General features: G+C 36.0%; 1 protein-coding gene across 2 annotated transcripts in view; it reads right to left on the bottom strand.

The window, feature by feature from the left end:
- The window catches only part of TBC1D23 (TBC1 domain family member 23), a 59,645-nt gene that overhangs the window by 21,436 nt on the left and 13,180 nt on the right, over nt 1–25,029 (bottom strand). For both annotated transcript variants that reach the window (XM_043593959.1, XM_043593960.1), the window contains exons 2-10: nt 16,248–16,359; nt 14,784–14,889; nt 13,561–13,765; nt 9,566–9,689; nt 6,129–6,253; nt 5,989–6,035; nt 5,062–5,165; nt 3,336–3,458; nt 1,924–2,016 (exon numbers count right to left, since the gene is read on the bottom strand). In XM_043593959.1, coding sequence (XP_043449894.1) covers nt 1,924–2,016; nt 3,336–3,458; nt 5,062–5,165; nt 5,989–6,035; nt 6,129–6,253; nt 9,566–9,689; nt 13,561–13,765; nt 14,784–14,889; nt 16,248–16,359 — 1,039 coding nt within the window. The remainder of the gene's footprint in view (nt 1–1,923; nt 2,017–3,335; nt 3,459–5,061; nt 5,166–5,988; nt 6,036–6,128; nt 6,254–9,565; nt 9,690–13,560; nt 13,766–14,783; nt 14,890–16,247; nt 16,360–25,029) is intronic.

Genomic DNA, 25,029 nt, shown 5'->3' with positions numbered 1-25,029 from the left:
TTGGGTCATGATCTCATAGTTCATGGGTTTCAGCCCCACATTGGGCTCTCTGCTGTCAGTGCAGAGCCCACTTTGGATCCTCTGTCCCCCTCTCTCTGCTCCTCCCGCTCTCTCTCTCTCAAAAATAAATAAACAAAAAAAATACAGTGAAAATCCGAGAGAAAAACCGACAAACCACAGAAAAGCAATTTGTAAAAACAAAAAACAAAACAAAGGTAAACAGTGTACTTGCAAAAAGACGCTCAACATTACTAGTAATTACCACCTTGTAATTACTAACCTCAATGATGGTTTTTCACCCATCATTACTGTAAAATAAAATGTACTATAATGCAATGATGAAACATTCTTACTTAATGTTGTAAACATTCTCACTGTAAAATAAAATGTGCTATAAAATGGGATGTTGAAACATTCTCACTTAGTTATAAAGTGTAAGCTGGGTCAGTCTCCTTAAAGGGTGATAAAGCATTTCTAGTAATGTTTTATATACTCAACCCTCAAACCAACAGTTCTACTTTTAGTAGTCTATTTTATAGAAGTATTTGTACAAGTTCACAAAACATGTATAAGGATCTAACTGCAGCATTGTTCATTACAAGAAAACTGAAAATAACCCAAATGTACATCAATTGGGCAATAAATTATGGTATACCTGTACCATGGTCCACTATACAGTCATTAAAAAGAATGCACTTAGGAGCAATTGGCTGGTTCAGTCAGTAGAGCATGCAACTCTTGATCTTGGGGTCAGGAATTCAAGCCCCACGTTGGAGCTTACTTAAAAATAAATAAATAAATAAAGCGGGGATATTAAAAAAAGAATGTACTGAATGGAAAGATCTCTAAGAAACAGTTTGGTGAAAAAATAAGTGAACTGTTAACTGAAAAATGAAGTAAAAAGAAAAAGGAAGCAAGAAATATATAAATATATACTAAAGGTCTGGAAGCTTAAACAAGCTGATAATAGTTAGCTCTGGAGACATTCTTTGAGTTTTCTGAAGAAAACAATCAAGTTTTCATGAATCACTTGAGCAAATTCTTAAATAAGCATAAAAGAAAAACTAGGCCCTCCTAGGCAAACCAAGGATGAGAAAGGCTCAGGTTCACTTTCAGTATGCAAACAAGCTTGGATTACCTTCCTTAATGCACCCAAAACTCTCTGAGTTGTTCTACCTCTATATTCCCTAAGTTTCCTCTCAATACCACCTAAATTCCCCTCCATGCCTTTTCAGGCCTTAGCATCACCTTTTTCAGATGAGCTGGATAAAAGGCAGACTGCATAGTTAGCAAAAGGGCTTACTCCTCTTTCTGTCTTCCCTAATCTCTGAGGCTCTTACAACCAGAATGGTTTAAATGATGTCAGTCCTACTTCTACCAACTGCTCTAAGTATTTCTGACAATATTTAATTATTTACTTCATCTTCTCCTGTAAGTAAAGTGACCCTTGTATAAAAATTTTAACAAGTGAGCACCTGTATGCCACATACTATCCTTATTAAATATTAGTTTATGCTTAAGTACTCATGATGGAAAAAAAGGCTTATAGTAAAAATTTCTAGAATAATTACCCAGTTATAGAAAGAGCTTATATTTATAGAGTACTTACTAGATGCAAGGCACTATGCTAAGTGCTACATCAGACAATTCACAGTAAGAAGTTTAGAATTTACTGACATAACAATGGTAAGCAATAGTAAGCCATACCTAACAGTGTTTGCATCTACCCTCATCATACCAAAAGAGTGTCCTGGGTGAAAAGGAAACCTGAGAACACTTTTGTTATAAGGGCAGAGACTCCCTCCTTAAGCAGAAAGAAAATGTCCCCAATCTAGTACATGTATATTTATTTCTGAGCTAAGGAAGAAAAACCTATTTATTCTCTTACTTTATTAAAAAATTTTAACTAGCATTTATACTAACCAGATCTGAATCTAAGTGGAAAGCAGTTGACAAATGCCCGGCATTATACTGTTCTGCAGGACGGCAATCCACCACAAAGAACCGGACTCCTTCCTAAGAGAAAACAACATGTGACATACTGCAATTTGCCATGAGGGTTACATTTGACACAATATAGTATTACAATTAAGCAAAGAAGAGGGAATAGGTTTATTAAAAAAATGGATCTCACAGAATTAGGAGGACCCAATTAGCAGAGATACAGGAAAATAACCTCAAGATCTTTAAATAACTATATTTGTTTTGAACACTTTGTATATACCGTTCCTGACTAGAAAGTCTTAAAATATGTAGCAGGAGAATGTCATTTTGAGCTATAAAACTATACTGGAATTTAAAATTTTAATGTGTATGTTAAATGTATATTTTAAAACTATATAGTTATAAACACAGATATAGATATAATTCCTATTTCTGCAAATAAGTTTACAAAGTTGCCAACAATTAAATTCATACAAGAACATCTTTTGGGGGTGAGAGGAGGTTCTGGAATGCCAGTTTGAACTGAGGAAGTTCACATGAGGATCTTTAAACTGGATTACAGGTTTTCATTTGTTTTTAATACTAGTTCTAATAAGAAAAACATGTGAAATGTTTGTTTTCAAAAGATCTATTGTAAAACACCTGTCTTCCCATGGCTGTTCTTCTTTCCTCCATCTTTGAAATACACCCCACCTTCCAAATACACACTCATGGTTAACTGTTGCACTACTAGTAATAAACATATTGAAAAAAACCGGCTCATTAGATTTTTATGAAGATAGGAGACAGAAAATTATGGTATATCCTCAATTCTTTGTCAGATGCTTTATGGCATTAGACCATGTAATTCAATTAGCTGTATAATTACCCAGAATTTAACTAATAAATGCTAAATTCACCCTTTTAAGTACTTTATACAATATTCTGTTGCTTTGCTAAAAGCAAAAGATTTGGCAATTTACGAAAACAGTTGTCAAGAATAATTCATTATTGACAATTAAAATCACACACAAGCTGGCAGTTTTAAAATAAGCATGTGGGAGCACCTGGATGGCTCAGTCAGTTGAGTATCTGACTCTCGATTCCAGCTCAAGTCATGATCCCAGGGTCATGGATTGAGCCCCATGTTGGGCTCCGTGCTGAGCGTGGAGCCTGCTTGAATCTCTCTTCCTTCTGCCCCTACTACCAAGTAATGCGCACACCCTCTCTCTCTCTCTCTCTCTCTCTCTCTCTCTCTCTCTCTCTCTCTCTCTCAAGTAAAAACTTTAAAAAATGAACACGTGGACAGAAGATTAAGCACATTAATCACTCACAACAAACAGGGAGGAAATGTTGGTTTTTGCATTTAAAAGGGACATTCCTCCAACAAACTGTGGGTTTTCTTTATTTACCCCTTGAAGCTGATTTGCTTGAAGGATCTCTGACACCGAGATGGCCAGACAAAGAGCCTGACTCAGGTCTGCATCGTCATCCTTAATTCCCAACAAACTACTACCAAATAGATGGTGATTATCCTGTTTGTAGAGAAATTTTTAAAACATTATGAAGAAAAAACAAAATCAATCTTTCTTTCAAAAAATATTCTTAATAAACCATGATGAAAAGAAAATAATTATATAATACCCTTGAGTCATGTGATTTTTAAAATTTAATATTGTATCATCTCAAATCTTATAGGCTAATGGCTACAAAAAGGCTATATAGAAAAAGTCCTTGTCAGAGTTCATACAAAATAAAAGGCGATGAAAAACTAAAACATTCTACGTAGTTGTTTCCTACAATATCACCTATATACTACTAAACTATTTAATATCACCTATAAACTATCTAAAAATATTAAATTTTTAAACGGTTACAACTTTTCATATTTTAACATAATAAAAACAAAAATAAGGCATAAATTATGCAATATACTGATCTACAGCCTGGTTTAATTAGCAACTGCTAGTGCAGATTATTTACTAGGTCTGAAGAATAAAAGCTGTTCCTCTTACAAGACTGAAAAGAGTAAAACTTCTTTTTCATCCAGCATCATAAGCCACTACCCCATCATCTGACTTGTCCCACTTTGTTAGGAGCTGAGGTGGTCTACATAAGGCAATTATTAAAATAGCTGAAATTAGTCCCTAGAAACAAATCTCTTTTTTAATTAATTAGTTTCAGGGGAAATGTTCTTAAAAGATTTTTCTTTTCTGCCTTTTGACACATATTATACTGAACATAATTTAACCTCATCTTGCTATTTCAGCGACATGGCCACCAACTAGCAATTATTATTATAGAATGCCTAAAAACAAATAAATAAAAGACAATACTGCTCTCATGGGCACCTGAGGTCATAGACAAATCTGCTTATTTTATAAATGGTAATTCTGTGCCTCCTCCACTATTAGCTTTTGCTTCTTGGAGTTTTACTTTCTAGGACTCACACCACTTGTGTTTCTAATCTGGTGTCCTTTCATTTGAAAGCATTTGTCTGGCCTGAGAAAGGTTCTAAGTCTCTATGTGACTAAAGGACCTTTTGGTCACAACTCTGCATCATTAAAATTGTGCAAAGCTGAACTCCAGATAAAGGAGACATAATTATACATCCTCCATCAGATTTCTGTAATATTTAAAGTCAAGAAAGCACTAGCATAAGAAATCTCTCCATTTTCTCATGATCAGAAATAATTAATAATCAGAGTGAGGTGAAATGGTTCCTAGCATATGTGTATGCTCTCTTTTCAATCTGTCCCTCCACTGGGCAAGTATTTATAGTGAAAAATGACATAAAACTGCAACACAGATGACAGAAAAGAGGGGCACCTAGGTGGCCTAGTCAGTTAGGTGCCCAACTCTTGATTTCGGCTCAGGTCATGATTTCAAGGTTCATGAGATCGAGCCCCACCTAGGGCTCCACACTGACAGAACCGAGCCAGCTTGGGATTCTCTCTCTCCCTCTCTCTCTCTGCCCTTCCCTGCTCATGCATGCTCTCTCTCTCTCTCTCAAAATAAATATTAAAAAAAAAAAAAAAAGAATGACAATCTAGAGTATTTTAACTGAAGTGGACACAACATGAACAATAAAACAATGTACAAAATGTGAAATACTGAAGCTGGTAATTTGTCTTATACCTTCCTAAATGAAGCTGGTGTTTTACTGCAATAATACTGAGCCAGAGAGAAAAGGTCTTCTATATCTTCTAGATTCAAACTGGATGGAGTATTTTCTAAGAACTCTGAAAAACAATTACAGATATGAGAACATTTTTAAAAATTCTGGAAAATACAATCATGAACATTATTTATGTAGCAAAGCTAGAATATCTTCAACATAATAAAAACTACATAAATGGAATGTCAACAGTGAAGCCTTTAAAGCTGCTTGAGGAGCACTGGAGTTTCCCAAAGGAGCTGACACTATTAATGCAATTCTGCTGTTAGTGAAACATCGTTTCAGGCAATCAAATCATATTCATTAGCCTTGATTGCAGCACTGATTTATTTAACAAACACATGTTAAGTGCCAGGGCCCCTGGAAACAAAAAGTGACTAAGAAATAATTCCTGACTTAAGGAATTCTGTCTTGTGTGAGAAATGTGAAAATTAACCACTATAATGTTATGGGATAAACATTATAATACAAATAATACAAAGTGGCAGTACAAAGAGGAAGTAATAACTAAATCTGTGTGGGGGCTAGAATGGCAAAAACCCAAAAAAAGTACCAAATTTCCACAATGAAAGTAATTATGAAAGCTGAGTATTCAAAGGTAAATTAAGAAGGAAGAGGTGAGAAAGAGGAGGGCATCTGGTATGAACAATGAAACGTAAGAAACAGTATATGAAAAGGAACTGAAAGACTGAAAAAAACATGGAAGAAATGAATGAGGATGGCAAAATCAAGGGAAAATAGGCCTTAAGGTCTGTACCTACAGAGTGTATATGAGTTGAATGAAACCTCAGAGTTCTGTAGACTAATCTCTGAAATATACAGATGAGAAAACTGAGTTTTAGAAAATTAAGTCACGTGAAATATTTTCTCTACAGTAAGTTACTTACGGATAACTTCTTCTTTGCTATCAGACTCCTGTGCTAAAATAACTTCTCTGTAAAAGAGAAACAAATGAATTTGAGTTAAATATTAACAGAACATCCTGAGACTAGAAAGGCAAAAAAAATCTAAGCAACTTGATACTTACTTTGCATTAACAAGGATTATTAACATTAAGAAATAAATAAAAAATGGATCTGCTTGTTGTAGATATCCATCCCATATTGCCTGAGTGACTTCAATGGAACAGTAACATGCAAAAAGGCTTCCGAGCTGTAATCAGGAAATGAAATGAGACATAAACCACTGGAAATGACCTGTTCTTTTAAAAGTATGAAAACAAATGTGTAACATTATATCCAATTATCTGCACCTGATACTTAATGTGTAGCTTAATTTTAATGTATGTAATGCAAAGGCAGAATATGTAGATTCAAGGCATAATGACACCACTTAGTAGCTGTGTGACTTAGGGCATATTACTTAACCTCTAAAACTCCCATTTCTACTTAAAAAGGCGGGGAGGGGAGAATACTGCTACCGTTCTTCTACCATTGTTGTGGAGAGATAATTAACCTAGAGTGTCTAAAGTCACTAATACATATATGCCACAACATAATAACTGGCATAACTACAACTATAAGGGTACCCAGCATAATTATTATGGTTCTTCACCTACAAGGTAACTGTAAGGATCAAACATGGTTAGTTAAGAACACAGAGTCAACTTTCAATGACAAGCAAGGTGACTTGCTGCCAAAGCTTACATGTCCATCATCTGAAATACATGAGACATTTATATCCCTGTGTTTCAGGAGCTCTGTGGTCTTCTCTCTTAAATAAAAGAGCTGTTTAATAAGTTTCTCTAGAGCCTGTGTTTTAAACTGCATAAACTCAGTGATCTGTTTATTCAATTTTCATTAGCTACAGAAACAATTCCATTTAGGGGTTTAAATTGAAAACATTTTTAATGGCTAATGGGAACATATACATTGGTGCATATTTTGTACCAGTACTAAACTACTGTCACATATCCTTTATCTCTTATTTAAAATAGTCTCACAACAGTCCTTCAACGTTGACATTTTTCTCCCCATTTTACATGTGAGGAAATAAACTGGTGTTAAACAACCTTCCCAAGCTCAAAGAGATAGTGAGTGGCAGTATTTACACTAGAAAAATGACCTGAGATTCCACAGCCCAAGCTAACTGCCATTACACTTCACCACAAAGCTTTTAAGTATAAAATGTTACTAATGTTTTTTTGTTGTTTTAAAAATTACTATTACAAATAAGATTACTATTACAAATACCAAGGGCACTTAGGTGGCTCAGTCAGTCGGTTAAGTGTCCGACTTTGGTTCAGGTTATGGTCTTGCAGTTTGTGAGTTCAAGTCCCCCATCGGGGTCTCTGCTGTCAGCACAGAGCCTGCTTCAGATCCTCTGTCCTCGCCACCCCCCCCACCGGCCCCTTCCCCACTCATTCTCTCTCTCAAAAATAAGTAAACTTTGAAAGAAAAAAAGGTTACTATTACAAATCCCAAAGATGTAAATACAAATAGAACTGCAATATATGCCTACATGCAATATATGGCCATCATTAAAGTCACATAGCCAAACTACAGCTATCATTGCATTGCTCACAGTTGTAGGTCCCTCAGGGTTTAAGAACTAGCTTTAATGGTTTCATCTCATGATTAAAAAAAAAAAAAAAAAGACTCCATTCCATAGACATGATACTAATAGCAAGAACTAGTTGGGGCATTGACTGAAGAGAAACCAGTTGTTTTAGTACATGGTAAAATCTACTACTGGAACTGAGGACTAATTCAGAGTTGTGGCAACAGAAAGAGCATTTCTGAGGCGTGATGTGACAGCAGAGACCTCTATAAGGCATCAGAATGCTTAGTTTTTTACTTGAATACAAATAAGTATGAATGGCAATATATGAATCTCAGTGAAACTACAATTTTATAGGTGTTTTATGATTTCAACTCAAAGTGATAAGCCTGTGGCTAACACTAAAGAGTAGGCTGCTGCAGTCTGAGATTTAATATGACAGTTGAAACCAGTTAGGATTCTCTTAAGTACCTTTTCCTGATTGTTTACTCATCTCATCCCCTCTGAGGTAGGTATTATTATTATTCCCATTTTACAGATAAAGAAATGGAAGCTCAGAGGCTGTTTTATTTTTTTATTATTTTTTTTAAATTTTTTTTCTCAATGTTTATTTATTTTTGGGACAGAGAGAGACAGAGCATGAATGGGGGAGGGGCAGAGAGAGAGGGAGACACAGAATCGGAAACAGGCTCCAGGCTCTGAGCCATCAGCCCAGAGCCCGACGCGGGGCTCGAACTCATGGACCGCGAGATCGTGACCTGGCTGAAGTCGGACGCTTAACCAACTGCGCCACCCAGGCGCCCCAGAGGCTAAGTGTTTTAAATCACACAGTTAATAAGTGGAAGAAAGGAATCCTTTCTGAAGAAAGCTAGGTTAAGACATGATCAAAGAGTATGTTTAATTTCTGAATATATATTCTTCTAGGACTCAATCACTGTTTTAGAAAGATCTTCAAGTTAATTGAGAAGAGCAGTTCTCAAAGTGTAATCTGAGGAGCCCTAGACGTCCCCAAGAGTATTTTTTACAGGGGAGTCCACGAGGTCAAACTATTTTCATAATAACACGTGAACTTTAATTGCCTTTTTCATACTCGTTCTCTCACAAGTGAACAATACTTTTCCAAAGGCTACATGAATTGTGGTACCATCACAGACTGAATAAAGAAGCAGGTATGAGAATCTACCTATTTGTGATCCAGCCGAATATTGAGATTTGCAAAAATATAAAACAATGTCACTATTCTAATTTTATTTTGGAAAATACAGTTATTTTGCATTAGAAAAATAGGCTATTAATGTTAACATGTAATGGATTTATCACTACTTCTAAATGAATATTTAAATTTCTTAAGTTTTAATTTCTAACCATCATAATCTGTATAAACTAGAGATCCTCAATAAACATGGGGTATAAAAAGTCCTGACACCAAAGGGTCTGAGAACCACTGACCCAGAATAATAAAACTTCCCATTAAAAATATATAGAATAACAGAGCACTGAGATGTACTTTGTATTTCTTTATATTGATCATTTCTTAATGATCAATATAATCTTAAGTCGTTTTCCTCATGTTTGGATATCAATTCTTATACACACCATCAACAATTTAATCACACAAAGTTTTAAAGTGAACTGATACATACCACATATTTACATATATTACACGCCCATATTAGCACATATTGCATACATATATCTCACAAATATTACATATGAATGTACTATCTATGCAATATGAGATACATGTAAAACAAAAGGCTAAACTTCATTTTAAATAATCTGAACTAACATGGTCAAGAACTAAAAAACCTATTTTGGAAGTACCAATAATTTTACTCCTTTGGTTTAAGTAGTAACGGTCTATAATTTAGTACTTTTCTTTCTCTTCCTTGGGGGAAAATAAACCTAACTATAGTTTTATAGAAAGCTATTTTTCATTAAGTGTTCCTACTTTCACTTTATTACCCAGTTGAGTGCATAGGAGTCTGGAGTAATTTTCTTTGTATCAAGAAAAGAACAAAGCTCAGGCTCATGGTATTGGATGAGTAATCGGAAAAGATGAAATGGTCTTCCCTTCAGAGAACAATCCCTAAAAGACAAGAGAAGCAAGGTTTTTGCATTAATGGATCAGAAATGATCATATCAGTAACTAGTCCTCCTGCAACACCCACCTCCTTCTCCCCACCCCCCAAAATGCCTGAACACCACAGCATTCACAGCAAGCCTACCTGATACATCAGCCAGAAATCTCTTGCTAACACCTAATATCCCTGATTTGACAGAAAGTTTGTAGAAACAGCAGGTCTACAGCCAACTCTAAGGAGATTCTCTCCAGCTCAACCCAGGCAGCACTCAAAAGAAAGAACTACAGGGACCACTGGAAAGAGCAGGACCATTTAGGTTATTTTGACAAGTTCTACATCCCAAGAGGAGAAATACAGAGGTCTAAAAAAAAAAAAAAAAAAAAAAAAGTCCAGCTCTCTTCTTCCCCTCCAAATACAAGGAAACACCTAGGAAGGCTTTAGGTTAGCTCCATAGTTAACATACTCAATTAGGAATGTCCTTTAGCAGAGGTAAAAGTCTGAAATGGCCACAGGTAACAAAATACTGGATCAAGAGCCTTAGTTGAAGTGGCCTGGGTACTAGTGCTCAGAATGAATCCCAAGAGGTACAAAACACTTTATTAAACAAGTGTACTACTTCTTGCCTTCTTCCCGTGTGTCTAATGAATCAATAAAAATGTAAACAGCTCAAGGACAGGTGATGTCAATAAAAGTCAATATTTACTGAGAAAATATCACATGCCAGACACTGTAACAGGCACTTTACAAAGTTATCTAATTTTATCTTGACAAGCAACCCTATGAAACAGTTACTATTATTCTCCTCATTTTACAGATGAGAAAACTGAAGCTTACCTGTGGGCAAGTAACTCACCCAAGGTCACATAGTTTAAAAAGTCAGCTAAGAGCTGTACACAAAAACTGTGCATTAAACTATTATGCCATACGACTCTTCTCTATATATAATTCAGTATTTCAACAAGCGGTATTTTGGTAGAAGCACAGTCTCCAAAAAAGCAAATTGTAAAGAAATTGAAATGAAGCAAAAGGCTTCATGTGAAAAAGCTAATGAAATGAATGTCACAGTTTTAACATAAAAGCACTGATAAAGAATATTGTCAAATGCTATTTAAGTAGGAACAATGAAAAACAATTTCTGCAAAAACAAGATCTGAGATCAATGCCAGGATTTGGTATGACTCTCTATCTACTTTTTTTTTTTTTATATTGTAGATAACAGGGAAATTTTGTAGAGAAGGCCCTAGGCTGTTAATTCAGAAGCCCAGAGACAGAACTGGATTCATACTGGCAAGATTACCTCTTTCTTCACCTGAATACTTTCCCCACTCTAATAAATGCAAGGCAATTGACTGTTAAGGCAAGACATGGAAACCTTAGAGTAGGGACATAAAATTGTAGGAACCATTGCCTAGTATGTGTCCCTAGCAGGACATCTCAGGGAGTTAGCTACTGCAACAGCATCTATTCATTTAATAGCTCTGTACTGCAAAGCTACTCTCCACTGCAAGGCACTGTGCTTGACTTGACAGGATTCTACCCATGTTACACTGGATCTGTAATGAGAAGATACATTACAATGGAATTCTTCTAGCAGCATTTTGTCGGGCTGTGTTCTATCCAGAGGCATTAATGCTGACCCTGCCTGGAGTGCTGTATTACATGTGGAACTCATAGAAACAGTACCTGGAGGAACCTAACAAGATAGTGTACTATACAACTCAGGGTAAAGCCCCCTCCCCTACTATTACTAACTGCCACTACCAACATAGTCTCTAGAGAAAAAGTTGGAGCATCATGTCCCTTGCCATCACTAGCTCTGTTACACCGAGCAGTGGTAAAATACAAGCAGTTGAGAAACCTAGTGCAGCTGAATGATTCGTATGTATGAATTCCAGTCTTGCTCTACCACGACCACAGTCCTGATTCCTGGCATCTCTGGGTCTGTTTTATGTATATGAAGCACTGTGGCTTCAAGGTAGCAAAGAGGTTCTCTACCCTGGGGAGTTTTTAAAAAATATGCCTAGGCTCTACCTAGTGCACTTATAGTTGAAACTTCAAGGACCCACATGTTTTAAAAGTTCTTGGGCTAAACAGACATTTCCCCAAAGAAGATACACACACTGCCAGAAAGCACATGAAAGATGCTAAACATCACTGACTATCACAGAAATGCAAAGCAAAACCATAATGAGATATCACTTCACACTCATTAGTTTGGCTATAATAATTTTTTTTTTAACGTTGACAGGGGAAAAAGTGGGATCTTCATTCACTACTGGTGGAAATGTAAAATGATATACTTATGGAAAAGGCTGGCAATTCCTCAAAAGGTTAAACACAGAGTCACAATATAACTCAGCAATTTCACTTCTAGGTACATACCCAAGAGAAATGAAATACATGTCTACACAAAAACTTGTACACAAATGTTCATAGCAGCATTATTCATAACCAAAATGTGAAAATAATCCAAATGTCCAACTGTTGAATGAGTAAATAAAATGTGATATAGCCATGCAATGCATGTAAATTCACAGACACAGAAAGATTGCCTCAGGAAGTGGTTGCTTAGGGCTGACAGTGTTGGGGGAAAATGGAGAGTTGACTACTAATGGGTACAGGATTCCTTCTTGGAGATGAAAATGTTCTAAAAAATTTTGTGGTTATGGCTGCACAATCCTGTGACTATACTAAAAAACAATGAGCTATACACACACTAAAAGGATAAATTTTATGATCTGAAAATGGTATCTTGAGCTATTAAAGAAAAAGTTATTCAGTGGTTTCTAATAAGCAACCAGGGTGGAAAACTGTATTAGTTAAAACACAGGTGGCCATCCAAACTTAGGTTCAAATCTTGACTCAGAGACATACACCAGACGTGTAATCATGAGTAAGTCTTTAATCTCTTTCTTTGCCTCAGTTTTTGTACTTGTATATCAGAGATACCTACCCATTAGCAGTCATAGTTTAAATAAGAAAACACACAAAACACCTGCATTTAGTATAGTGTGCATCACAGAAAGCAGTAAAGAATGGTAGTCATTTAACTACCAAGCTCCAGAATAGTAGAGTTCTCTACTTTGGCTGCACATTGCAGTCAACTGAGAAGCTCTAAAAAAAACAATGATGCCTGGGTGCCCTTCTCAGAGATTTGATAGTCAGATATAAAAATACGCATCAGGATTTTTAAGAGCTCCCTCAAGGACTCCAGTGTGCATCCAAAATTCCCTGTGCAGATTATGTCAAAAGTTCCTCTTCGCTCTGAAATCCTGACTACCTAATCAGTAGCACAGGGAACTACAAGAATTCTTTCCGGCCTCATGGATGCAGCCCCTGCACTACCTCTCCTCTGGCCCTCCACACCTGCAACCATCTAAACATCTACCTATCTAGTCTCAGCCTAAGGGTCACTTGCCCAGGGAAGTCATCTCTGACCTCCAGGACAAGTTAGGTCGCCCCCACTGAATATGCCCTTAGCATTCTATATTTCATCTTCCTAATACTCAGCACACTCCTAATTACTCGTTCAGTGCCTGCATATATAGGATTACATTTCAAGCTGTAATGCTAGCACCTCACTTAAGGCAGCACTCCAAAAATTTTACTTTTCGTATAGACACTATAATGTTATTTTTATAAGGAAAGAAATTATAATAGGGATACTACCAAAAGATTGTACCAACTTTACAAGCATAAATTCTTAACCAAAGAACCCTTTAAAAAATGTTTACAACCACAGAAATAAAGTCAAATAACAGTTAAGATTCAAATACTTGAACCTTTTACTTTACCACCAAAGTAAATCTAACTTTAGTTCAAAACAAATCAGACTTTTATTCATTTAAAAACTATTATTACTAAAACGTGTTTTACCTGGGGATGTACTTATTCATGACAGCATAAAAGCAGTTGTATAAATCGCTGCGTGGCAACTGAAGATGCACCAATGGTTTCAGTAGATGTATCCAGCTGAGGGATGTGCTGTAGTTAATGTTACGTGATTTACAGTAAAAGGTGATTACGGATTCAATATCCAAAAGTAATTCTGTTGCTTTCTCTTGTGGCACTGAAAGCTGTTCTAGAAAATAAGTGTCAAAATTAAGTTACCAAGGGCCTGTTAGAGACTCAGTTATTGCAAGTAACACTTGTTTTCAAACACACAATACTTCCTTAGTGTACTCAGAGCATGACAAGGGCAAAAGAAAACTACGCAAAAGCATGTTTCCTTTTATTTAGTATTTACTAGCTATTCAGTATTTAACTCAATAATACTTGACCTATATATATGTTAAACATAAAAATGGGCAATCCGAGGTAGAGAGGTAGGAAAGATGCTTAACCCATATTCCTGGAAAGCAAAAAGGTGTTTTCTAAACAAAAGATTACCATCTACCCAATGATGGGCAGCTGTCACTATAGCTTTGTCAGAGAAGGTTATTAATTCCCTACCAATAAATTCCCTTTCCTTTGAATACACTAGCAATAATGTTTCTGTTGTGGTTAGTACACAAAAGCCTATCTAATAAAATTTAACTAAATTGTAATAAAAAGAAAAATAAAAAGACACTAAGGACTACAGATGAATTTAAAAATACAAACTAAATTCATTTAAGCTTGAAAAGACCTTGTGGAGTGACAGGAAACCTTTTCATCCACGACTTAAAATAGTTTTGTGGGTTTTTTTTATTACAGATCATTACCTATGATCTGCAAAAGTTTATAGGTAAACTTTTAGAACACAGACCCCTTTAATGTGAAGACTAAAGATCATACAGACCTTTTCACAAAAAAACAATTTTAAAACTGCAACAAAACTATAAAGGTACCAGAAGAACTGAACATATAAGCCAAAAAACAAACAAAAAAAAAAAAAACCAAAAAAAAAACCCTACACTAAAAATTGGGCTCTCTTTCTTATAAATACTAGATATTACTTCATAAGAATTTCCAAAGAGAAGTCCTACAACTGTTTACTAGCCGTTCACAAATTTAACATATCCCAAACTGTAACAAGATGATTCTATTAAAGAGTAACTCTTCTACCTCACAATATTATTTTCAAAATTTTTCAGTTTGAAAACAATTATTAAACTTACCGATAAACTCTACACAATCTTTGTGAATGGCATTCTGTTCTGGCAAGTCTAAAATACCATCCCATGATGCCAAACTATCACCTTTTCCTGCAACATTTAGAGCAATCTGGAAGAAAGATAAAAGCAATTAGCTTTGTATGTCATGTCTCATTTTTAGAAAATATACTGTAATAATGGAAAGTCCTGAATTTTGAAATAATAATACATACTTCAAAGATTACAAAGTAATGTATTTACACTCCACCAAATGCTGATCCCTTCAGTCATATCATAATGAACACAATTATTTTAAACCTCCCTACATTAAATTTTACTACTTCATGTCAATCCAGTGAATAGCATACACAAATTTATTTCAGCAAACATCATCAATATTATAGACTGAATGTGTCCTCCCACAAAAGTCAGATGTTGAAACCTAATCCCCAATGTGATGTTATTTAGAGGTGAGGCCTTTGGGAGGTGATTAGGTCATGAGGGTGGAGCCCTCATAATGGAATTAGTGCCTTCATAAAAGAGACCCCAGAGAGCCCCTATCCCTTCAGCCATGTGAGGACACATTAAGGAATTATTATTTTTTTTAGTTTAATGGTATTATGCTTATTTTAAAAGTCTTTATCTTTTAGACTTTCGTACTAAAGTATTTTAGTGTGCTACCAAGGATTTGCTTTAAAATAATCCAGTGGGTGAGACAGGGAGGAAAGCATAGAGATACTAATCACACAAGACTGGCCAAATATTAACAATTAAAACTAAGTGATGGGTCATGGGGGTTCATTATGTAAGTCTACTTTTGTATGTGTTTTAAATTTCTACAATAAAACATTCAGAATGCTATGTACAATTATTATTCCATTTCTGTTACAGATATATGTGCAGAGAAGAAAAAATAAAAAGATATATACCAAGACATTATTATGTGTTTTACCCATAGGTGATAGACAGTAGATAGTTTTTATCTTATCTGCTGCTTGTATGTTTTAACAAACAGTATTTCTTTTGTAATCATAACAAAATCTTAATTTAAAATTAAAAAGTGACACATGCACTACAGAACAGATGAAGAGGAAAATAAAGCAAAGTAAAATGTCCTATAATTCCAACACACAGAGAGACCTATGTCCTCTCCCCACCTTGTCTTTAATATAGCTGAGATAATTCCATGTCTGCAATTATAAATCCTATTTTACTCATTGGTTGCATTTTCCCATTTCATTAAACAATCTTTATAAACATCATTTGTAATGACTACAAAAGAAAAAGCATTGCCCTTCAAAACCTATATTATTAAATAACCAAACATGACAGAAACACACCATTTAAGTTGCTCTGTTTGATAAATTCTCTAGATGCAACATGGTCAGAAGATGATAAAATTTTCTGCAACTTAGACAAATGAACATAAAAATTCTCAAATGTTACTCTTAAGTGATGACATTTTGCTTTAGTTTTCAGTTACTTTACCTTCCAAACTTTGGCCCTCAGATTAGCAGGTAGTGGTCTTCCCTGAATTATATTTCTCAAAGTTTCAAGATCACAACCTCCTGCTTCCAGAGCTTCTGCAAGATCTTTTTCCCTAAAAAACAAGTCCTTAATAGATCAATTCTACTTATTTTTTTCTTATTGAAGATTAATTTATAACCATGGCCTATTAAAGGCTGTGTGTGTCTACGAAGAAAAGGTTCTCAGTAGCCAAAATGTAATGCCAAGGCATACACAGCATTTTGTTTCCTTGGAAGGGAATCTAGGGTTTCATGCAATTTACTCTTATTTTGCACTTAGTTCTAACAAGCTCAGTTATGTTTTCTAAAATTAAAGAAACTTAAAAAGAGAAGACAGCACAAGCAGGATGACAGCACTTAAAAGTCATAGTAATATTACTATTCATGGTAGTAGTACTGACTCACTTTATAGAGCACTATCTTTGTGCCAGGCAGTGTTCCAAATACTGTCCAGGTGTTATTTTGATTCTCACAACAACCCTATGAAATAACCACAATCATCACTGGCCCCAGTTTACATATGCAAAAGTTGAAGCAAAGAGGGGTTATATAGTTTATGAACACTCATCTAGTAAGTATTCTAGCCAAGATTCCAATTTTAACAGTCTGGTTCCAGAATTTATGCTCCTGATATTATGCTAAATAGTGGCAAAGAGGAGAAATCATAAAATTCTGCCAAGAATTCAGTGCTGTATGGGAATACTTAGTACATAACTCACACAGGTATCATGCCTAGAGCTGTGCCTAGCTTATAGTAAGTGTCCAATAAATGTCAGATGAACAAAAAAAGTTCTAATGGCATCACCATTTTATATATTAGATATATATATAATATATATATTCTTTTAAAGAAAAAGAATACATCATTGAGTACATCAGCAAGCAGTTATGTACAGTCTGCTAGGTTTAAGGAGAAAATTAAACATGAAATAAATTTTATTTTTGTTTGTATATGGTTAAAAAGAATATATTTTTCAAAAACTTTCACAAACATTATGAATTGTTTTTTAGCCATGAAATAACCACTTAAAATAAGTAATTCTCTCAGAATTCTCAAAAGCTGAGTTTTAGTCATTGTTTATAATTTTAATGTACAAAACATAAGAAATCTATATAAATAAAAATCCATAACTCAGCCAGACAATTTCTAAAAATCTTTGAAGCAGCCTGAAAGAGTCTCCCACTACAATCAGGAAACCAAGATTTTGTCACACTGGGGGTGGGGGTGGGGGGGGTGGGAAGATGGTTTTGAGGAAAATAATTTACTACCATTTCACATTCTCTTAATAAAATAATGTAAATCTCCCCTACTGACAGGATTCCAAGAATATTAGTTTAAATGGGTAAATTTACTAAAGTGTTACCCTCTTAATGGAATGGAATTAAATGAAATATATATAATCACTTGAGATCATATTCAAAACAAAAGTAGTGATCAAATTTTAGCTACTACAAATTCATAAGAACAAGAATATAACTAGTAACCACGCAAGAAACATTTTTTTTTTCCTTTTGCTATGTGGTCACCAAAGTGTTGGACAAGAAAGTGAGGGAAAAAAGATTTCAAGTCTACTGTTCAGAAATGCTTCAGGCCTATAGTTGATAAAGAATGGGGTTTATCTCTTCTCATCTGGTCAAAATGTACAAGAGAGCCTGTTAGAATGTGAAAGGTTGTTTGTAACCATAAAACAAAGAAAATTTAATGTGATCTTTGAGAAATAAATACCATATTTTTAATGATTAAATATGTAAATGAACTGTAAATACCATCATATGAGATAGAATTTTTCTACCAAATAAATGAAGAACTAGAATTTTTCTATTTTTCAGGGCAAAAATCCTTGGTTTCTTTTTGAAGTAACTTTGCCAAATCCCTTACTATTCCAGACAACAAAGTCGGTATTCTAGGGCAAAATGCCCAACCCTCGACATACTTTTTAAATCATAATAATGTACAAGCACATCCCTGTTGATACAGCTGCTGTCTTAGTCTTTGATGCTGCCCCCAGGGAACCACAAACATGGTCTCCAACAGTACAACCATGAGCAAGAAACCAGAATATGCTCCAACTTAAGTAGTAAAAGGCATCTCTCACAAACTAAATTAATGTTATCTTCTGAACAAAGTATTCAAAAGTTCAGTTATCAGACCTTCAACATTACAAATGCACTTGTAAAAAGTAGCAAAACAGCTGAAAATAGTGAAGTTAAATAATTCACATAAGGGTCAAGTTCCTATCGAGAGATAGGAACTCTATGGCACTTAGCTCTCAAATAGAACTTTCCTTCCCCCTAAACCAAGTTTCCTTCTACTTTTGACCAAGCAATGCCTAACATTCAAAATCAAGACACATGTCTGGGGGGATATGATGGTGGGGGGGAGTTTATGGTTTTTTAAATCTTCTTTGAGGTGAGAATATTCAAAGTCAGAGTGGCTACAATGAACAAATTAGGATACTATAGATGCTGGAGAGGATGTGGAGAAACAGGAACCCTCTTGCACTGTTGGTGGGAATGCAAACTGGTGCAGCCACTTTGGAAAACAGTGTGGGGGTTCCTCAAAAAATTAAAAATAGATCTACCCTATAACCCAGCAACAGCACTGCTAGGAATTTACCCAAGGGATACAGGAGTGCTGATGCATAGGGGCACCTGTACCCCAATGTTTATAGCAGCACTTTCAACAATAGCCAAATTATGGAAAAAGACTAAATGTCCATCAACTGATGAATGGATATAGAAGTTGTGGTTTATATACACAATGGAATACTACTTGGCAATGAGAAAGAATGAAATATGGCCTTTGGTAGCAACGTGGATGGAACTGGAGAGTGTTATGTTAAGTGAATAAGTCATACAGAGAAAGACAGATACCATATGTTTTCACTCTAATGTGGATCCTGAGAAACTTAACAGAAGACCATGGGGGAGGGGAAGGGGAAAAAAAAAGTTACAGAGAGGGAAGGAGGCAAACCCTAAGAGACTCTTAAAAACAGAATAAACTGAGGGTTGATGGGGGGGGGGGCGGAGAGGAAAGTGGGTGATGGGCATTGAGGAGGGCACCTGTTGGGATGAGCACTGGGTGTTGCATGGAAACCAGCTGACAACAAATTTCATAATAAATAAATAAATAAATAAATAAATAAATAAATAAATAAATAAATCTATCTTCGATTATGGTGGCTTCTTACTAACCTCACAAGCCAAAGGTTGGTAGAAACGTACTGGGGATTCAGATAGCTCTTAAAATAGGAAAGTATAGGTCTTGTCCATTTATCCTAGTTAAATCTGGAAAATAAGTAACTGTCTACTTTGCTAGAAGGTTCAACACAAAGCAAATCCAAAGCTTTGGGGTTGCCAAGTAACAGAAATGCATCTCTTCCTAACTCTATGACATTGAAAACCATACTATTTGTTAGTACCACGCTACAGGTTATTGTTGATGACCTATCAAGGACACATTTTCAAAGCCTAAATAAAACAACAGAATTTCCCCTCACCTGATGGTTTGTGGCAACATCACCTAAACACTGTAACCCAAGTTGCTTTAGAATTATAGCAAGGCAAACAATGTGACTAAGTTCATATGAAGTTAATGTTTATTCAAACTAGCAACTGAATTTTTCTTCTTCAACCAAATGGTGAGTAACTTCTAGCATATGGAAGCATTTGCACAATGCAAGTTAAAGGGGTATGATAGGGGGGAACATGAATTTTTAAGCACTACCAAATTAAATACAGATTTCTAAATGCTTCTAGGATTAATAAATTCAATTTAAATTTTTGTACATAATTATTTTCTAAATATATTGAATCCATTCAAAATTATCATGTTTAAAAGCAACTAGGATTATGCATGTTGTGTTCCTAAAAGTCAAAAAGTCAGAGAAAATCTGCCACCGAAACAAAAAAACTGTTTATTTCACTTTTTTCTAAATTGTTTTGCCCATAACCACATTCTAAAAATCTTCTTTTCCCTATAATTTCAAAATTTATTAAAACTTTAGCTGTACACACTCCAAACAGGAGGTGAAAACAACGCTTAGTTTATCTCTTATTTTTTTACATGTGTCTTTCTGCACTTAAACTCTACATCCATTATCAGCCATTCTCCACTCCTCCCCACCCTACTCCCAGCCTCTGGCAACCACTGATTTACTTTCTGTCCCTACACACTTACCTATTCTGGACATTTTATTTTTTAAAGTTTATTTATTTTTAAGTAATCTCTACACCCAATGTGGGGCTCAAATTCACAACCTCAAGATCAAGAGTCTCATGCTCTCCTAACTGAGCCAGTTAGGTGCCCCAATTCTGGACAGTTTATATATGGAATTTTATTTATGCAGTCTTTGTGTCTGGTTTCTTAGCATAATGTTTTCAAAGTCTATCTATGTTATAGCATGTATCAGTACATGTTTTTTATTGCCAAATAATATTCCACTGCATGTTATACTACATTTTATTTATCCATTCATCAGTTAATAAACACTAGAGTTGTTTTAACTTTTTAGCTTTATGACTGTCTCCTAATTTTGAAAATATGTATCAACAGTTAAACTACTTAAGTGTATGATGCATATGCATCATTTATTATTTATTCTTCTTAAGAAGGTCTGGAAGAATTTAAAAATCAATTCTATTAAAACTTCACACCTCGGAGTGGCAGAAGCATCTCCACAGTTGGAGGGAGAGAGCCTGGCAGAATCAAGGTGCGTGTATGTGAACTGGGGGAGACAAAATGGCATAGGCACGGAGGGGAAAGAACACTTTCTGTGGAGAGACAAAAGGGAGAGAAAGAAAGAGGGGTTGTGAAAGTGCAGCATCCAGGGGCACCTGGGTGGCGGAGTCGGTTAAGCGTCCGACTTCAGCCAGGTCACGATCTCGCGGTCTGTGAGTTCGAGCCCCCCGTCAGGCTCTGGGCTGATGGCTCAGAGCCTGGAGCCTGTTTCCGATTCTGTGTCTCCCTCTCTCTCTGCCCCTCCCCCGTTCATGCTCTGTCTCTCTCTGTCCCCAAAAAAATAAATAAACGTTGAAAAAAAAAATTAAAAAAAAAAAAAAAAGAAAGTGCAGCATCCAGTTAGCACAAAAGGAAAAACCTCTCTGGACCCTGGACAGGGGAAAGAGATATACAAGAGTACCAGTTTTTTGAGGGTTTTCTTTGTTTGTTAGTTTGTTTGTTTGCAAACAGCCTTTGGAGCTGAAATTTGGAGGTTTCATAAGTGACTGACTTTCTCTGGAGCGGAGCCAGGAGCCGTAGCACATGCTCCTGGGGAGAAGGGAGCCGGCCGAAGTGCACAGCCCAGTGCACAGCCCGGTGTAGCGACCTCAGGGCATGCTAGGAGAGAATAGTCCCCTCTTCCAGAGTGCTCTGGGAAGAGGGTTTATTGCCTCCCCAAGGACAAAAGACCCTGAGGGTACCAGCCAAAAAGCCTTTTATCATCAAGACCATGAGGCCCTACTCTGGAACAGGGGAGAGGAGCCACACAGAGCTGGGTCCTTTAAGATTCGAAGTTTTGAATCCCAGCTGAGTGCCTAAAAGGAGCAGTAGAACTGTAGAGCAGGGAAAACTGACTGCCCTCGCTATTCTGAGGGCTGCCTGAACAGCGTGGGTTGAGACACCTGGGCCGGGGAGGAAAGATTGGGGTGTTTCCATTTTCCCCCCAACACCAACATGGTGGGACTTCAGAGAGCAGCACAGCAGCCCCCAGTGGAAGCAGGACACGCTTACACCAAACCCCGCCCCTCTGTGCCTGGTAACTGTTTGTTTATTGGAGCAAGACTGGCTGACCAAAGCAGCTGGCCTCTCCTCCAGACCAGCACAGCCACCTGTCCCAGGCACCAACAGACATCTGTTTCTTTTTCTTTCCTTTTCTTCTTCTTTCCTCCCTCTTCTTCTTTTTTTCTTTTGGAATCAGGCTCATAGTTTCTGATTTGTTATGGTCAAACCATACATACATACATACATACATATATATTTATTTATTTATTTATAAATATATATTTTTATATTTATATATATTTATAAATATATATGAATTCTTATTTTATACCTTTTTAATTATTTAATTATATTTATATTACTTATATAATAATTTATTTATATATAATATATATTTTTTTTGATTAGGCATTTTTATTCTATTCTTTTATCATATTTTCTCTTTTGTCTTCTTCTTTATTTTCCTTCCTCTTTCTCTGGAATTAGCCTTATAGTTTTTTGATTCTCTATTTGGTTTTCTTTTCCCCCTTCATTTTTCTTTTTATGGAATTAGGCTCCCCACCCCCCACCCCCGCTTTTTTTCCCCAGAGTTACTTCAACAACAAATCAAAGCACACCTAGTTAAAGGTCCAAACACTGCACCATTACAAGCTAGGAGGAGCTCTGCAGAGGACTGACCAGTGGGACAGAGCAGCCAAATGCAACAAAAGAGTACATGCAACATATGCCAAAAACACTTCTTGGAGTGCCAGGCCCGAGGCAGCATATGACTCCTTTTAAATATAGTAGTACTCAAAGGTGCAAGACACATAATAAGCTCTTAAAACACACAAAAGACAGAAACAGCCACAATGACAAAATGGAGGAATTCTCCCCAGAAGAAAGGTCAAGAAGAAATCAAAGGCAGAACATTACCCAAAACAGATATAAACAATATATGTGAACATACATTAGAAGAACAGTCATAAGATTAATAACCGGGCTTGAAAAAAGCATAGAAGACACCAGAGAAACTCTTGCTGTGGAGATCAAAGACCTAAGAACTAGTCAGGATGAATTTTAAAATGTTATAACTGAGATCCAAAATAAACTAGATACAGTGACAGTGAGGATGGAAAAAGCAGAGGAGATAATAGGTAAAACAGAAGATAAAACCATGGAAAATAATGAAGCTGAAAAAAAGAGGGAAAGGAAATTACTAGATCATGAGAGGAGAATTAGAGAACTAAGTAATTTCATGAAACGAAACAATATCCATATCATAGGAGCCCCAGGAGAAGAAGAGCAAGAGAAAGGGCAGAAGGTTTATTTGAACAAATTATAGCTGAGAACTTCCCTAATCTGGGGAAGGAAACAGGCATCCAAATCCAAGAGGTACAGTGAACTCCCTTCCAAATCAACAAAAACAGGTCAACACCATGACGTATCATAATGAAATTGGCAAAATACATAGATAAAGAGAGAATTCTGAAAGCAGCTAGGTACAAAAGGTTCTTAACCTTCAAGAGTAGACACATAAGGTTAGTAGCAGACCTGCCCACTGAAACTTGGCAGGCCAGAAGGGAGTGGCAGGAAATATTCAATGTGCTGAATAGGAAAAGTGTGCAGCCAAGAATCCTTTATCCAGCAAGGCTGTCTGTTCAGAGTAGAAGGAGAGATAAAAGCTTTCCCAGACAAACAAAAACTAAAGGAGTTCATGATCACTAAACTAGCCCTGCAGGAGATCCTAAGGGGGACTCTGTGAGTGGAAACAGCAAAGACTACAAAGGACCAGAGGCATCAAAACAAACATGAAATCTACAGGTAACACAATGGCAATAAATTTGTATCTTTCAATAATCACTCTGAATGTAAATGGATTAAATGTCCCAATCAAAAGACACAGATATCAGAATGGATAAAAAAAAGTAAGATCTATCTCTATGCTGCCTATAGGAGACTCATTTTAGACCTAAGGACACCTGCAGATTGAAAGGGGGGGGGGAGGGCTGCGTGGCTCAGTCAGTTAAGCATCCAACTTTGGCTCAGGTCGTGATCTCGCGGTTTATGAGTTCGAGACCTGTGTTGCACTCTGTGCTGACAGCTCGGAGCCTGGAGCCTGCTTTGGATTCTGTGTCTCCTCCTCTCTCTGCCCCTCCCATGCTCATGCTTTGTCTCTCTCTGTCTCTTAATAATAAATAAACATTAAAAAAAAAAGTGAGGGGATGGAGAACAATCTATCATGCTAATGGATATCAAAAGAAAGCCAGAGTAGCCATATTTGTATCAGACAAACTAGATTTTAAAATAAAGACTGTAACAAGAGATGAAGAAAGGTATTAAATCATAATTAAGGGGTCTATCCATCAAGAAGAGCTAACAATTATAAATATTTATGCCCCCAACATAGAAGCACTCAAATATAAAAATCAATTAGTCACAAACATAAGCAAACATTGATAATAATACAATAATTGCAGGAGACTTTAATACTCCACTCACAACAATGGACAGATTATCTAGGCAGAAAATCAATAAGAAAACAATGGCTCTGAATGACACATTGGACCAGATGGACTTAACAGGTATATTCAGAACATTTCATCCTAAAGCAACATAATACACACTCTTATAGAGTGCATATGGAACATTCTCCAAAGTAGATCACATACTGGGTTACAAAACAGCCCTCAACAGGTACAAAAAGATTGAGATCATATCATGCATATTTTCAGATCACAATGTAATGAAACTTGAAATCAACCACAAGAAAAAAATAGAAAAAACCCCAAATACATGGAGATTAAAACTTCACATCTATTAGAATGGCTATTATCAAAAAAAGAAAGAAAGAAAGAAAGAAAGAAAGAAAGAAAGAAAGAAAGAAAGAAAGAAAGAAAGAAAAGAAAAGAAAAGAAAAAAAAGAAAAGTGTTGGTGACAATGTGGAGAAAGTGAAACCTTGGGCACTATTGGTGGGAATGTAAAATGGTGTAGCCACTATGGAAAACAGTATGCCTATTCCAAAATTAAAATATAAAATTA

The sequence above is a fragment of the Prionailurus bengalensis genome, chromosome C2, assembly GCF_016509475.1.
Source record: "Prionailurus bengalensis isolate Pbe53 chromosome C2, Fcat_Pben_1.1_paternal_pri, whole genome shotgun sequence".
Lineage (NCBI taxonomy): Eukaryota > Metazoa > Chordata > Mammalia > Carnivora > Felidae > Prionailurus > Prionailurus bengalensis.
Note: the sequence above shows the minus strand (reverse complement) of the source record. Positions and strands in the feature narration are given on the sequence as shown.